The sequence below is a fragment of the Cinclus cinclus genome, chromosome 6, assembly GCF_963662255.1.
Source record: "Cinclus cinclus chromosome 6, bCinCin1.1, whole genome shotgun sequence".
Taxonomy (NCBI): Eukaryota; Metazoa; Chordata; class Aves; order Passeriformes; family Cinclidae; genus Cinclus; species Cinclus cinclus.
The window spans coordinates 9,699,424-9,712,987 of record NC_085051.1 but is presented as its reverse complement, the minus strand read 5'-3'; the positions used below and the strand labels follow the sequence as shown (position 1 = coordinate 9,712,987).

At 56.9% G+C, this 13,564-nt stretch overlaps 2 protein-coding genes across 5 annotated transcripts in view; both read left to right on the top strand.

Annotated features, from left to right (window-relative positions):
* PTDSS2 (phosphatidylserine synthase 2) overlaps positions 1–1,032 on the top strand; it is a 30,146-nt gene extending 29,114 nt beyond the window's left edge. For both annotated transcript variants that reach the window (XM_062495046.1, XM_062495047.1), the window contains exon 12: positions 107–1,032. In XM_062495046.1, coding sequence (XP_062351030.1) covers positions 107–251 — 145 coding nt within the window. In that variant the 3' untranslated portion in view covers positions 252–1,032. The remainder of the gene's footprint in view (positions 1–106) is intronic.
* Positions 1,033–1,066: 34 nt separating this feature from the next.
* On the top strand, positions 1,067–13,432 carry SYT12 (synaptotagmin 12). 3 transcript variants are annotated; one of them, XM_062495044.1, is made up of 8 exons: positions 1,067–2,703; positions 6,653–6,717; positions 7,948–8,141; positions 8,482–8,874; positions 10,892–11,107; positions 11,632–11,752; positions 11,901–12,034; positions 12,500–13,432. In XM_062495044.1, the coding sequence occupies exons 1-8, from the start codon at positions 2,564–2,566 to the stop codon at positions 12,671–12,673; spliced, it is 1,437 nt and encodes a 478-aa protein (XP_062351028.1). In that variant the 5' UTR covers positions 1,067–2,563; the 3' UTR covers positions 12,674–13,432. The 3 variants fall into 3 exon arrangements, with proteins under 3 accessions (XP_062351028.1, XP_062351029.1, XP_062351027.1); XM_062495045.1 differs by having other exon boundaries at positions 2,080–2,337; XM_062495043.1 differs by lacking the exon at positions 1,067–2,703 and having other exon boundaries at positions 5,460–6,717.
* The last annotated feature ends 132 nt before the right edge of the window (positions 13,433–13,564 follow it).

Sequence of the window (13,564 nt, the reverse complement as noted above, 5' to 3'; positions counted from 1 at the left end):
CCCAGCCAGAGGCTCCAGTGAGATGTTATCCCCAGGAAGCTCCGTGCGGAGAGCTTCCCTTGCTGTTCTTCCTGCAGGCTGGAACTGTGTGCTGTGTGTGTTGCAGGGACATCACCCTGCGGTACAAGGAGATCCGGCGGCAGAAGCAGGAGCACAGGCACGAGAAGGACAAATGCCTGAGCAACGGGGATGGACACTCAGCCCTGCTGGATGAACCCAACGGGAGCAAACTCCGGGAGAGGAAGCTCTGAGCACGGACACGGGGCTGACAGGAACTCATGGTGCCCAAGCGGGCCTGGTGCACAGTCCCAACCTTATCCTACCTAACTCCTAATTGTCATTTGTTAGCGTTCCAGCGTGTGGGAATCCTCTCAGGGGAGGATGGCACTGACACAGCCCCCTCTCTCCTGGTGTCACCTGGGCAGGGCTGGAGGAAGGCTGTGTGGAGGGAGGTCAGCGCTGACCCCGTGCAGGGGCAGGACCTTCACCGGGTGCTGCGTGTCTTCCTCGGAACCAGGTGTGGAGACAGGGGGCTCAAGAGCACGGCACACAGGGATCTGCTGCTCCATTCCCAGGGAACTGAGAGCTCCGTGGGGCGTTCGGGCATTAGGAGCACTTTGTTTTGGAGTGTACAGAGACCAGGCACAGGAAAGGAATTTTGTTCTTCCTGCTGGAACTACCTGGAGCTGTGGAGGTGGATTGGGTGAAGTGTTCAGCGAGGTGACCAGGTACACGGGGACGTGTGGCCAAGCTGCGTTCCTTGCACAGGATGTACCACACACTCTACGCTGCTGTTCCAGCCTCTCCACAGGGCGTCCCGCTGATTTCCAACGTCCCGGAGCGGCCTGCAGCACATGGGTGGTGTGTCCTAGCTCCGGGGAGACAGACAACTTCTCCTTAGTCTTATTTCTAATTTCTCTTTTAGTCTCGGTCATCTCTTAAATGTAAGGGAAGGTGAAGTGAGAAAGGCCAAGCTGCCTTCGCTCTGCGGAGTAAAACGTGTCACAAGCAGACACTGTGAGTGTCCTGTCAGTCTGGAGTTGTTTGCTTTGTCCTCGGCTGGATTTGTGTCCTCGCCAAAATGGGGCTTGCTCTGAGGTCTGACAGGGCCACATAAGGCTGTGCCACCCTCTGCCACTGCCCTCTTCTTTCCAGGATCGCTCCAGAGTGAGGTCTTCCTGGGAAAGCTGATGCAGTGTCACAACCCCCCATCCCTGTCCCCCCTGCCAGCAGCAGGCCCAGGCCAAGCACGTCCCTGGCACGGCACAGCCAGGGAGCATCCTGAGCCAGGCAGTGTTTCTGCTGGTGACTCAGCATCCCAGAAAGGGAACTGGAAGCCTGGGCTGCTTTGTTTCCCCAGGTCATTACTCCAAATGTGAGAGCTACACTAATCCACATGGATTCTGTACCCTCTGCTCCAAGCCCTCACATTGCTGTCCTGAGCACTGACGTCACCCTGTCACTGCTTAATCCAATCTGGCTGTTTTCCATGGAAATGTTTATCCAGAAGAAAATTACACAAACACCACAGTACAATTCCAAGAGTGCAAACCCAAACTTTTAAAGTGGCAGGAGCTTGCAGAGCTCCAGGTTTTTAATCCGGTTTGGTCTTGTATGGGAATGACGGCCATTGTCCCCAGCTTTAATGTCTCAAATACTTCCCAGTGGGCAAGGGTCAGTCTGGAAGTTGGGAATCCCCAGTTGGGGAGGTGGCCAGGTGACCTGAGGGGACTCATCACTGCACCCCCTCCCACCAAAGGGCCACTTGGCTGCGCTGGCAGCACCTGATGGGGAATATCCAGAAAGATCCAGGAGCTTTGAGCTCATACATGGAACACTGACTCATCTGTCTGCATCCAGGGGATCCCAGGGATAGTCTGGATCCTGTCCATGTAGTTCTGTGTGCTAGTTTGTCCTTTGGGATAGTGTGTGCCTGTGGGTCCAGTCTTGTCACCTCACACATGGAGCCAAGGGGCTGAGGGGGCTCGAGCTGTGTCGCCCCCAGCACACAGGATGGGTGGATGGATGCTGGGCCTTGAGGTGAGGAATGTGTCCATGTTTTCAGGGAAAAAGGTGAGGTCTGGTCATTGCAAACTCACCTGGATTGAGGAGTTTGTGGTCATCTCAGAGCAGTGCTCAAAGCAGCCACATAGGGAGAAGATGGAAGGGAGCCCAGAGTCCTTGTGGAAATAACATTTGGCATGGCCTAGAATGGGACCCTCCCTGTGGAGAGGGCAGAGGTGGCCAGCTCCTGCTTCCACACACAGGAGTGTCCAGCTTGCCTGAACAGGTCTCCCACCTGTGGGCACACCCATTTCATGGAGAGCTTGGCCAAAGGTAAGTGTTGGCTTTAAAAAGGAGGGGGTTTTAATAGGTGAGTTGGTGTCTGTGTGAGGCTGCTCAGCTTGGAGATTTCCAAACTTCAGCCTGATCCAGTCCCATCTGGAACAGCTCTGGGGGTCACTTTTGCCCGGTCTGGAGTGGTGAGCCCTGAGGTACCCTGCAGGAGGATGCTGGGTCCTAGGCTGTCCTGTAGAGGGACATCCTGCCACATCTCTGGTGGATGCAGAAGTGCTTTGGGAAGTGGGGAAGGACCATGGCCTGCTCTTTTCCAGCTGTACCCAGAGGAAGAGCCAGGAAGCCTCATGGAAAGGAGCTTTGGCTGCAGGAGGAGGCAGCTCTCCCACCCAAGCAGTGTTTCTGGTACAGTCAAAACTGTGTTTTCTCCCTAGAAATGAACTTCCTACCAGGAAGAGCATGGGAGCATCTCCCAGTGCTGCCCTCCCTGGATCTTTCCAGAGTAGGGAATCTGCAGCCAGCATAGAGCGTCCCCGTGGGTGAATGTGGGTGTTCCTGGGAATTACAGGTCCTCTGGAATATCATGCTGCTCCCTGGCCTCTGACCCCACGTTTTCTCAGGTTGTGTGGGTATTTTTTTTCCCCCACAAAATTGCCATTATTCAATTTTCTCCAAGTAAAATGTTTCCTCTTCTGTCTGAAATTGCTCCTTGCTGCCCTGGAAGTTGTCTGACCTTAAAGTGAGGTGGCTGAAGCCATGGGTATATGAAGGCAGGGAAAGAAAGGAAGATCCCACCCGAGAGTGTGAAGTCAGTCTTTCCAATGGTCATGCTGTGGTGGGCATGGAGCCAAGCTATCCGAGGGGCTTTTAGGGACAGATGCCAAAAGGTTCCACTTTCTACTGCAGAGGAAGGGGAGCTGATGGTTTTTCTTAGGAACAAACATCCAAAGCCAAGCTGGACAGCCCCAGGTATCACCATGGCCAGGATGGACACACAGCTGGAAGCTGTTTGGGACAAGGGAGAACCCGAGGATTCGGCTTTGGGGTGGTGATCCAGAGACCCCAAGAGTCTGTGCACCCTTTGAGAGAAACCCTCAGGGTCCATGGGGAGGAGCAGCTGGAGAGGCAAAGATGTGGTGGGATGGATCTGGGAGTCCCTGGGAAGTGGGATTTGGGGAAGCGTGGTATGGGCAAGCACACAGCAGAGGGTCTCTGGTGTGGGATGAGAGATTTCGCACGGTCCCTCCTCACTCCTGGCTGGGATTTGGGGTGAGTTTGCAGGGGGTTGTCGGTTTATTTTTTTGGTGTCGTTTTTTGTTCGGTTTTTTTTCATGGCAAGCTCCTCAGGAAAGCTGGGATCTTGGCAGGTGAACCAGAGTGAGAGACCCCCGGGGGTTTCGGGCTGGGCTGTGCCGAGCCCCGGGGAGGGTCTGGCGGGCGCAGAGACCGCCCAGCTCATGGCACGGATGAGCGGCGGCTCCGCCCCGGGCTGGGCTGGGCTGGGCTGGGCGAGGGAGCGGAGCCGCTCCCGGTCCCGCACCGCCGGGAAGCATCCCGGCTCTGGGGGGAGCATCCCGCATCCCGGGGCTGGGCTCTGCACCCGCAGGGACCCCCGGGCAGCGGTGGGGAACTCTGCCCGGTCCCCGCGGCCGGGAAGCATCCCGGGATTGGGGACACCCGTGGATCCCGGGGCTGAGCTCGGGGACCCCCGGGGGGGCTCTGGCCCGGTCCCCATCGCCGACCGGGCGGGCCCCGGGGGTCGCAGGGTCCCCCCTCCCCCGTGGGAGCGGACACAGCTCGGCGGATGCCAGGGCCACCCGGGGGTCCCCGCGCTCCCCGCAGATCCCTGAGGATTTGTAACTGTCCAGGTAAAGCGTGGGGGGCACCGGTTTGGGTGGGGAGGGCGATGGGTGAGAGCAGAGCCCAAATCCTCTTGTTTTGGCAAGTTTGGGATGCGCTTTTATTCGTGCCAGGAGCCAACTCCATCCCGCTTCCGTGCCCTGCGGATGGAGGCCAGGCAGGGCTGGAGAGGGCAGGAGAGGGATGGAAGAGGCAGAGCAGCACTGCAGGACCGGCACCACCGCTGAGCTGAGTTTAGCCCGGGCTCAGCACAGCGGCCACGGGTGTCTGGGGCAGGACAGGGAGGGAGGAGGAGCAGGGAGATCGCTGGAACCTGGATTGGGATGTTTGGGGACTGCAGCAGGCTCAGGGGGGTCATAGCCAGGTTGGTCCAGGTGCTTCGGGACCAGCAATTGGGGTTTCAGTGCCTGTGGCCTTGGCAGCAGCGAGGTGGCAACCCCACGAAGGCTGGGGGACCCCTTTTTCCAGAGAGGGACAGGTGGCTTTGATGATGTTTTTCTCTTCCCTGTTGAGCTGTTTTATTGTCCCTCCAAGCAGGAAAAGCGACCTGAGCTCTGCAGCAGCTCCCAAGGAAAATGAAGCTGCCCTGGCATTGGGGTGGATGGAGAGGGCTCTGCACCCCAAACATGGGAATATTCACCCCTTTCTGGGTCTCTGCACCCCAAACCAGGGCAGCCTGATCTTGAGGCCTGTGGGTGAGAAATCCATCAGTCTCTGTGCTGCCAGCAGTGGGAGAGCAGTGCCCCTTCCCAGTGCCTCCGGCTTGATTTCCCAGGGATTTGAGCAGCAGGTCAGGGGGATGTCAGAGCAGCTCCATGCAATGCTCCAGGGAAGAGCTTAGGGAAAAAAAAAAAAGGGAAAAAGCAATAAATCCTACCCTGAGTATCTCCACCCCCATTTCCTTGCTCAGGAGAGATTGATGCTGTTTTCCTAATAGGAAAATACCTCTGGGTTTCATCCCAGTGCTGAGCACTGCAGTCTCTTTCCAGGTGATGCCTTAGAAATCTGCTTAAGTTGCTGCTTAGAGCTCATTAGAGAGGGAGGTTTTTGGGACAGAAGCTCTGAAAGAAAAGGAAAATTAGAAATTCCTTCTAATTTCCAGAAGAAATTGGGAAGTGGTGGAGGGGGTTTAAAGGGGATGTTTGTCCTCCTACAGTGAAAGTCAGTCCTGAAAACTTTGCTATTTTCATATTAAAAGTAATTGGGAAGCAGGGAGAGGAACTGAGCACGGGGGCTTTTTGGGGCATAAAAAGAGACAGTTTAGGGTAAATCTCCATCTCTGTTGCTCTGTTAAGATGTCAGTTTTCAGCACTACACAGCACAGTGGGCTTTGAGCTGAGCTCAGCCCATAACATTATCTCAGCACGTTCTCAGCCAGGGTAGGAATGTTTTATCCATTGCACAGGGAGATTTGTGCCAGAGGGAGGAGGGTGGGGAGGAACTGGGCATCTCCCGGCCCCATCCCAACATCCCTATCACTTTGGGTTACATTTAGGGCTCCCCTTCCTCCTGGTATCCCAAGGATAGGCCGTGTGCCCCTGCAGAAGGGGCCAGGCCAGCGCAGCTGATATTCCATGCTGTGAAATTCCCACTTCTGCCTGTTACAATCCAAGCCTGGGTGGTTTTGGGCACCCAAGGGGAGCTGGAAGGTGGGGCCCAAATATTGCAGAACCATCTCTCTGAGGCCAGTCCAGCTCCATGAGTGGGCTTTGGGAATTCTGGAGAAGGGCCGAGGGGCTCTGAGGGAGGTGTGGAGGGGTTTAGGTGCAGTGCTGAGGTTGTGTCCCTGTGGGATCCCACCAGCTCTCTGTGGTTTGTGATTCCCTGGCATGGATGCCAGGGAACAGGGGGTGCTGGTCAGTTCCCATTGGATTTGCTCGTTGGGTGTTTTTGGGCATCCCAAAGTCCCCTTTTCATAGCAGCAGTAGCTGGTTTGGATAAATCACCCTCAGCATCCGTGGTGCCTCTGATCTGCCTGGGAGAGCAGCTGCCTTTTGACTTGACTGGGAAAAACCCTTTTTGGGTTTTTCTGCTGCAGGAGCTGATTCCTGGGGAACAACATTCCCTAAAACCTGCAGTGACCCCAAAATGGGGGAATGGGGCTGCCCTCCTCAGTTGGTGCCAGGGCAAAACCTCAGGAGAGGCTGGGAAACTGCAGGAGGCAAAGGAAGATTTCAGCTGGAAAGCAGCAAAGGTCTTTGAGGGCTCCTGAAGGGGGGATGTCCACACACAGAAATGTTGGGAATGTCACCTGGTTAAAGGCTCCTGAGGTAAATCGAGTGGCTCTGCCCTTTCCCGAGGGTTCCTGTTCCTCCTTCAGCTCCTGCCTGGTGGCTGGGAAGCTTCAGCACGTTTGCTCAGCTCCTGGAAGAGGAGCCAAAGCCAGGAGAGATGGAGGGAGAGCAGTGATGGAGCATCCCTGCTTGAAAATCACAAGGCATTCAATTTTTGAGTTCTTCCCCTTCATCCTAACGCTGTGTATCGCGCATTCCAGGCTGTCTCGCTCGCAGGGAGCGTTTGCCATGGACACTGGGCACGTGAGCAGATCCCGCTTCAGTGGTGAGTCCTCCCCAGGGAGCCCGGGAAGGGTTTGGGGCAGAGCTGCTGGTGCACACACCGAGGTTCTGTTGGGGAAGGGTTGGCTGATCCTCGCTGCTTTCCATGGGGGGAATTCTCTGCTCCGTGTGCCCGCTGGGTTTTGTTTCCTAAAACAAGGGTAAAACCCTTAAAACCTCCAAGTTTTCCAATGTGAGTGCTCAGCCGTTGGAAATGGGCAGGAATGAGGGGGAAGGAGGTTCCACTTCAGGTGGGATTTGCACTCAGAGTTCCTCAGCAGTAGGAGCCAGTAAAAGATTTTAATTTTCACTCCCAATTTTGCCCCTCCACCATCGCAGGAGCCTGGGAGCTCTGGCACGGGAAACCTCCAATTGCTTCCCACAGCATCCTTAGCCAGGATGCAGGGATAAAGCAGAGCCCTTTAGGGGTGTGAGTCGGGGTGGATGAAGCAGGACTTGGGTCCCATCCCTATGTTTAACCTGTGGACTGCTCCCGGGATCCAAAGCAGGTACTTTGGATGTGAATACTCATTTCCTTCTGCTGATCCCGCTGGAGGAGGGCTGGGGCGAGCAGCAGGTTGTCCCTGCGCTCGGAGAGTTCAGCCTGGCTTTGGGCTTTTTCCGGCTCCCAAGGATGGAGAGGTGCGGCATGATTGATGCTGGAGGAGACTCCGCGGCAGCGTTCCGGGATGAGGAATGCTCTCCTTGCCCCTTTTGCGGTGCTGACGGTGCCGGTTCGGCGCGGGAGTGATGGAGGCTGGTGCAATGCAGCAGGAACCGCTCGCAGCCGAGCCCGGCGCTCCCTCCCCGCTCGCTCCGGCGGCACCCGCGGGGCTCTGCCTGTTTCCGACAGCTTATCCTTTGTTGTTTTTTCCCTACTCCCGGCTTTTCCTGGTATCCCCAGGCAGCAGCTGGGCCGAGAGCGGTGCAGATGTGCTCTGGGCAACATCAGAGCTGCAGCTGGCAAAGGCACCCCCGGCACCTCGGGGGTGACACAGGCACTGGCTGGGAAGCGGGGCTGGGACACGGGAGAACTTCATCTCCCGGGAAAAGCAGCCCAGGGTTGTCGTTTTCTGCCGGACCCGTTTGCAGCTCCCGGCGTGGGAGCTGCGGTTTATCCCATCCTCGGCCCGGCCCATCCCATCCTCGGAGCTTGGAGCCGTGGAAGCAGCCGAGGCTGAAGGCTCATTCCCGGGATTGCGAGCAGCTCATGGAGTCCCCCTGTCCCCTGCAGTGGCCTCCAGCCCGCCGCGGTGGGAGATCGGGCTCTACGCTGCCGGTGCCTTGGCACTGCTGGGAATCGCGGCCATCAACCTGTGGAAGCTCTGGCGCTCCGGGAGCTACCCGGCCCCTTCCCCCTTCCCGAACTATGACTACCGGTACCTGGAGCAGAAGTACGGAGCGGCGTGCCCGGACATCAGGAGCAAGGTAAGGGGGGAAGCTGCACTTGTCTCCTTCCCTTTGCAGCAAACGGGATGCTGGAGGGGTGGGAATGCCTCCTGGATCGCCTTGTGGTAGGGGGAACAGCCACAGGCAGCAACTTGGTGTTGTCAGAGCTTTTAGGGGGATCGGTGGAGCTGGGAACTGCGGGAAGCTCCGGGCTCGCTGCCGTGGCAGCTTGAGGCCAGGCAGGGGCTGGGATGCATCCAAGGAGGCGCTGGAGAAGCCCAGCTGTCCGGCTCTGCAAGGAGGGATGGGACGGGACAGGACGGGATGGGATGGGATGGGATGGGATGGACGGCAGCGCCTGTTCTCCTTTCCCTGGCAGCGAGGGCTGGCCCCGGGCTCGCAGCGGGCGCCAGGTCGGAGCTCTTCATCCCGCAAGAGCAGCCTGAGGGCAGAGGACACCTTGGAGAGCATCCAGGAGCTGGGCAGCCTGGAGCTGATGGGCAGAGACCTGGGCCTGGCCCACTACGGCCCCCTGCGGAAATCCATCTCGGCCGACTCCCTCAACTCTATCTCGTCAATCGGGAACAACTTCGGGCAGGATTTCACGGTGGGGCAGGTGGAGGTGTCCATGGAGTACGACGGGAGGGCGGCCGCCCTGCACGTGACGCTGCTGCAGGGCAAGGACCTGCTGGAGAAGGAGGATGCGCGCTTCGAGTCCTGCTTCATGCGGATCAGCCTCCTCCCGGCTGAGCAGATCGTCGGCATCTCCCGGGTGAGCCCCTCGTTCCCACCCAGACCCCCCCACGGACCCCTGGGCACACGTGGATGGCCCTGGGGGTTTGGGTGGCAGCGTCCCTCGGCCACGTTCTCCAAGGAAGTGGTGGGGTTTGGGAGCAGGAAGCTCCAGGCAGTCCAGTATCAGAAATGGTTGGCACAGGATTTGGGAGATATCAGCTTCCCCAGGGCAGTGGTGGGGTTTGGGAGCATGGAGCCCAAGGCTGGATGGGGTTGACATGGGATTTTGGGGTGAGTCTCTGCTCCTCCCACAGCCGTGATGGGATTTGGGAGCAGAGAGCACAGGATTTTGAGGGGTGTCCCAGGTGGGTCTGCACATCAGAAACGTGGCAGAGGCAGGAATGTCCACCCTTGGCTGGGATTTGGGCTGACTTTTTCATCTCCAAGCGTGGCTGGTGGCAAGTGTTCCCGCTTGACTGTCCCTGCTGTGGAAAGGATGCTGTGGCATGTGGAGGAACTAGCCTGGAATGGCATTTAGGTGGCTGTGGCAGTTTGGGCAGGTGCTGCTGGTGTCTTGCCATGGCCCCACAGTCCCTCTCCTTCCCACAGCAGCCCTAGTGCTTTTCCCTCCCCACAAAGGATGTGGCAGTGGAAAATCCATGTGGCAGCACTGACAGCCCCAACCAGGGTTGGATCTGGGGCAAAAACCTCCCTTTTTGAAGTGCCTCAAAAGGTGCTTTTGGAAAGCAGGAGTCTCAGTTTTCTTCCAGCAGCTCCTTTATTGCAGAGTCAGTTTGATTTAATGAGGATATTCAAGCAAGGAGTGGGAATTCGCATCCCATTAAGGCACCTCTTCACTAGGGTGGAGGTGCTGCTCCATCCACACAAACCAGCTGCTGCCTCTTACATACTTCCACAGTGCCCTTTTAGACCATTTTCCCATCCAAATCTCTGGTTCTTTATTTATGCTCTGGAGATATTTATTATTTAGTGTCATTATTTATAATTCACTAGCACAGTTTAGCTCCTCGTCTGCCCCAAGGCCATGGATAAAGGCCCAGCTGCTTCCCCTCCCCCCCGCCCAGTGCTTCTGGAGGGATTTTAAATAGCAGCTCCTGTTTGGTTGTGCTTGATCCAGAGCTCCCAAAATACAGTGTGGGCTGCAGACAGACAGTCTGTAAAATCTGTAGGGCTTTAAAATCTGCTCTTCATACAGAGGAACTTCAATCCCCTGGGGACTCTGGAGGTTGGTGATATCCAGTGGGAGAGCCGGAATGGCAAGTGCTGCCTTTGTGTCCTTCATCCCAGGGATGGAGCAGGGTTAGGAGCAAACTGAGACAGGAGAGAGTCCTGGGGGGGAGATGAACCCTCTCCTGGAGGGCTTTTGGAGTGACACAGCCCCACAGAGGGGTCCCTTCTCCACCCAAATTTGGGTGGCTTTGGGGAGCTGGTGGAACTGCTTTGCTCCACACTATCCAAGGCTTCCATCCCTTGGGACAACCCCCTGGTTTGCCTGTAACATCTTGGATGGTGACACAGGGCTGGAGTAGGGGAGAAGAAAATCCCCAAATCCATGATTTCAGAGCATTTCTCCTCGGCCAGTTCTTTTGGCTCAGTGCCCACAGGATGAGCCATGGGAGTTGCCGCTGCCTCTGATCCCAGGGAATGATGTGACACAGGGACAACGTCAGCCAAACAGCACCATTCCCCCTGGGCACATTCAGGAGTTGGTTCTGCTTGGAGGAGGGCTGGGGTTTACACCTTGTAGCCATAAATCCTGTCGCCTGATATGGCCAAGCCGGACGTGCATCCGCACTCCCAGGGGCTTAGGATGTGTCTGAGAGCACTGGTCCAAGGCTGATTCTCTAATTAAAAGAATTAACAGGCACTGGGGCAGATCACAGCCCCGATTTTCACCCCAAATGGCCGAGCAGTTGCTGTGGTCAGGTGGGATGGGGCGTGCCCTCCCCGCGCTCCTCGCAATTCCCACGAAACGAGGCGGAGCAGGGATGCAGCTCCGCGGGTTCCGGGGCTATCCCTCCTTGCCGTGGCAGATCCAGAGGAGCGCCTACTCCGTAGCGTTCGACGAGCGCTTCTCGGTGCCTCTGGATCCGGCGGCGCTGGAGGAGAACAGCCTGCGCTTCTCCGTCTTCGGCATCGACGAGGACGAGCGCAGCGTCAGCACCGGCGTGGCCGAGCTCAAACTCTCCGACCTGGACCTGGCCACGCGTCCCTTCAACGCCTGGCTTTACCTGCAGGACACCAACAAGGTGAGCCGGGAGCGTCTCAGCTCCCAGCTGGGACAGCGGGATGTGTTTGTGTCCTCGGAGTTTTGGCGTTGTGAGATTATGGAGAAATGTTTAGGGAATTTTGCTCTTTTCTTGGGATGTTGAGGAAAATGGGAAGGAGAAGGGAAACAGCAGTAAAAGATATAGAATTCTGAAGGAAATTCAAGTAGGGGTGGTTTAGTGGCAAAGCAAGGGGTTTCACTTTGAGTGTCCTGTTTTGTTTTTGTAAGAGCTGATGAAACAGGCTCCAATCCTGAGAGATTCCAGTACTGAACAAAAGAGTGAATTTACAAGAAATTTTCAATTATTTTTCATGTCCACAGCTGATACCTAAGTGTACACCCACAGCTACTTGCAGGCAATACGTTTTATACTAACTTGGGGCGGGGGGGAGGGCAGGATTTATGCAGGATTTATGGGAAGGAGTGGCCTGAGACCTGCTCAGCAGAAAGAAACTTGCAGTGCTGGTGGACAGCAAGATATGAACGAAGAGTTGTGTCCCACAGGCGGTGGACACGGTGGGGGAGATCCTGCTCTCCCTGAGTTACCTGCCCACGGCCGAGCGGCTCACGGTGGTGGTGGTCAAAGCCAAGAACCTCGTGTGGAGCAATGGGAAAGTGACTGCAGGTGAGGGGGGGCTCCGTGGTGGGGTTTGTCCTGATTTATCCCGTTTGCTGCATGGCTGTGGACCCCTGTGAGGACAGCAAGGGTCCCCTCACTTTGTCCACATCGCTGGGGACACGTGTGACTGATCCTTCTCCTGCCCTCCGAGCAGATCCCTTCGTCAAGGTGTACCTGCTGCAGGATGGGAGGAAGATCAGCAAGAAGAAGACAGCAGTGAAGAGGGGAGACACCAACCCCGTGTTCAACGAGGCCATGATCTTCTCTGTGCCGGCCATCGTGCTCCAGGTCTGGCAGAGCTGGGAATGGGGAGCACATCCCAATGCTCCTCAAACACCCCAAAACCCACCAGTGGGGAGCTCCTGGGGGTGTGGGGGTTGTGGGTGTGGTTTGGGGGTGGATTTGTGGAAATGGCTGCTGGAGGTGGGGGGATGCGTATGGGGGAATTTTTGGGGAGGATATGGGTGCGTGGGTTGGGATATAGCAGGGTGTACACAGGGATGGTTTGGTATGTGGGCAGGGGCAAAGATGGATTGAGGGGGATGTGTAAGAGGGTGGGCACGTAGGGATTCTGGGGGGCTCTCAAGAACAGGGGGTGGCTTTGAACGGGGCGGGGACACAGAGAGCCGCGCGTCCGTAAGGTACGGCAGGTTGGGCGGCCACACGCGGATGCGTCGGCACCGTGGGTGCACGTCCCCTTGGAGGGGGGAATCTGGGTGGCTCCGTGTGTGGTGACAGCCCCGTGGCCCCCAGGAGCTGTCCCTGCGTGTGACGGTGGCCGAGAGTGGCGAGGACGGGCACGGTGACAACACTGGCCACGTGCTCATCGGGCCGGCGGCCAGCGGGATGGGCACCACGCACTGGAACCAGATGCTGGCCACGCTCCGCAAGCCCGTCTCCATGTGGCACCCGCTCCGTAGGAATTAGGCTGGATCCTGGGGACAGCAGGCCCCTGAGTGGGGACTTGGTGGCACCCGCAAGGCCGAGCTGCCGGCGCCGAGGGGCCCAAAATATCCGGAGCACGGACAGAGCGGCTCCGTGGGCACATTCCGGGTCACCCTCGCACGCCGGGAAGGAGCCCAGATGGACCAAAACCAGCAGGAACCACCCCAAACCGCAGCTCCCAGCGGCCTCAGAACCCATGGAATCCTCAAACATGGACTCCGAGCGAGGGAGGGATTCCTTTGGAAGGTGGTTTTTGGGAGGGAATCGTGAGAGTGGTGATCCTGAGGGGATCTTTTATAGTGATTTTGGTGTGCTGTGCCAAGGTTGGAGTGTTTCCAGTGAGAATGGAAAAAAGGGAGCAATAAGAGCAGGAAATCAATTGTTACACACGGCTCCTTCTCCCATCTGTTCCCCAACACAGTAACTCCCTGCCTAGCTCCACTCCAACCCACTTGGTTTCCAAGTCAGATCCACGCTGGGAATGATCCCCTAAAGGTCCAGTAGGATCAAGGGCAGCTTTTCCCACCCCAGCCACTTTTTCCAACCCAACCTCACACTCAGGGTGCTCAGGACAGCACTGCAAATTCCTGCTCCTTCACACAGCTGTCACAAATGGGGATTGCTTTTTCCAGTCCCTAATCCTGAACTTGGGCTATGACTTACCCTATAACTTATTTTTATCCAAGATCCGGGCATAGAGAGGAACATCTTGGCCTTGTGACCCAAGGCAGGTGGGAAAGGTTCCCCAGTTTCATTATTTTTAAACCCAACTCCTGTTTCAGGAGGAAGGGAGAGAAAAGCCTGTGCAGATCCTGTCTGCTGGTGGGCTCTGGCCCAAGCCAGGTTTTGGATTTTTGGGGAGCTAATTCCCAG

Coding starts and splice junctions, on each gene's coding strand:
- SYT12 (XM_062495043.1), top strand. CDS start 6,255: ATGGGGCTGCCCTCCTCAGTTGGTGCCAGGGCAAAACCTCAGGAGAGG. Junction 6,718..7,947: donor GAGCAGATCCCGCTTCAGTG/GTGAGTCCTCCC, acceptor TGTCCCCTGCAG/TGGCCTCCAGCCCGCCGCGG. Junction 11,753..11,900: donor CAATGGGAAAGTGACTGCAG/GTGAGGGGGGGC, acceptor CCCTCCGAGCAG/ATCCCTTCGTCAAGGTGTAC.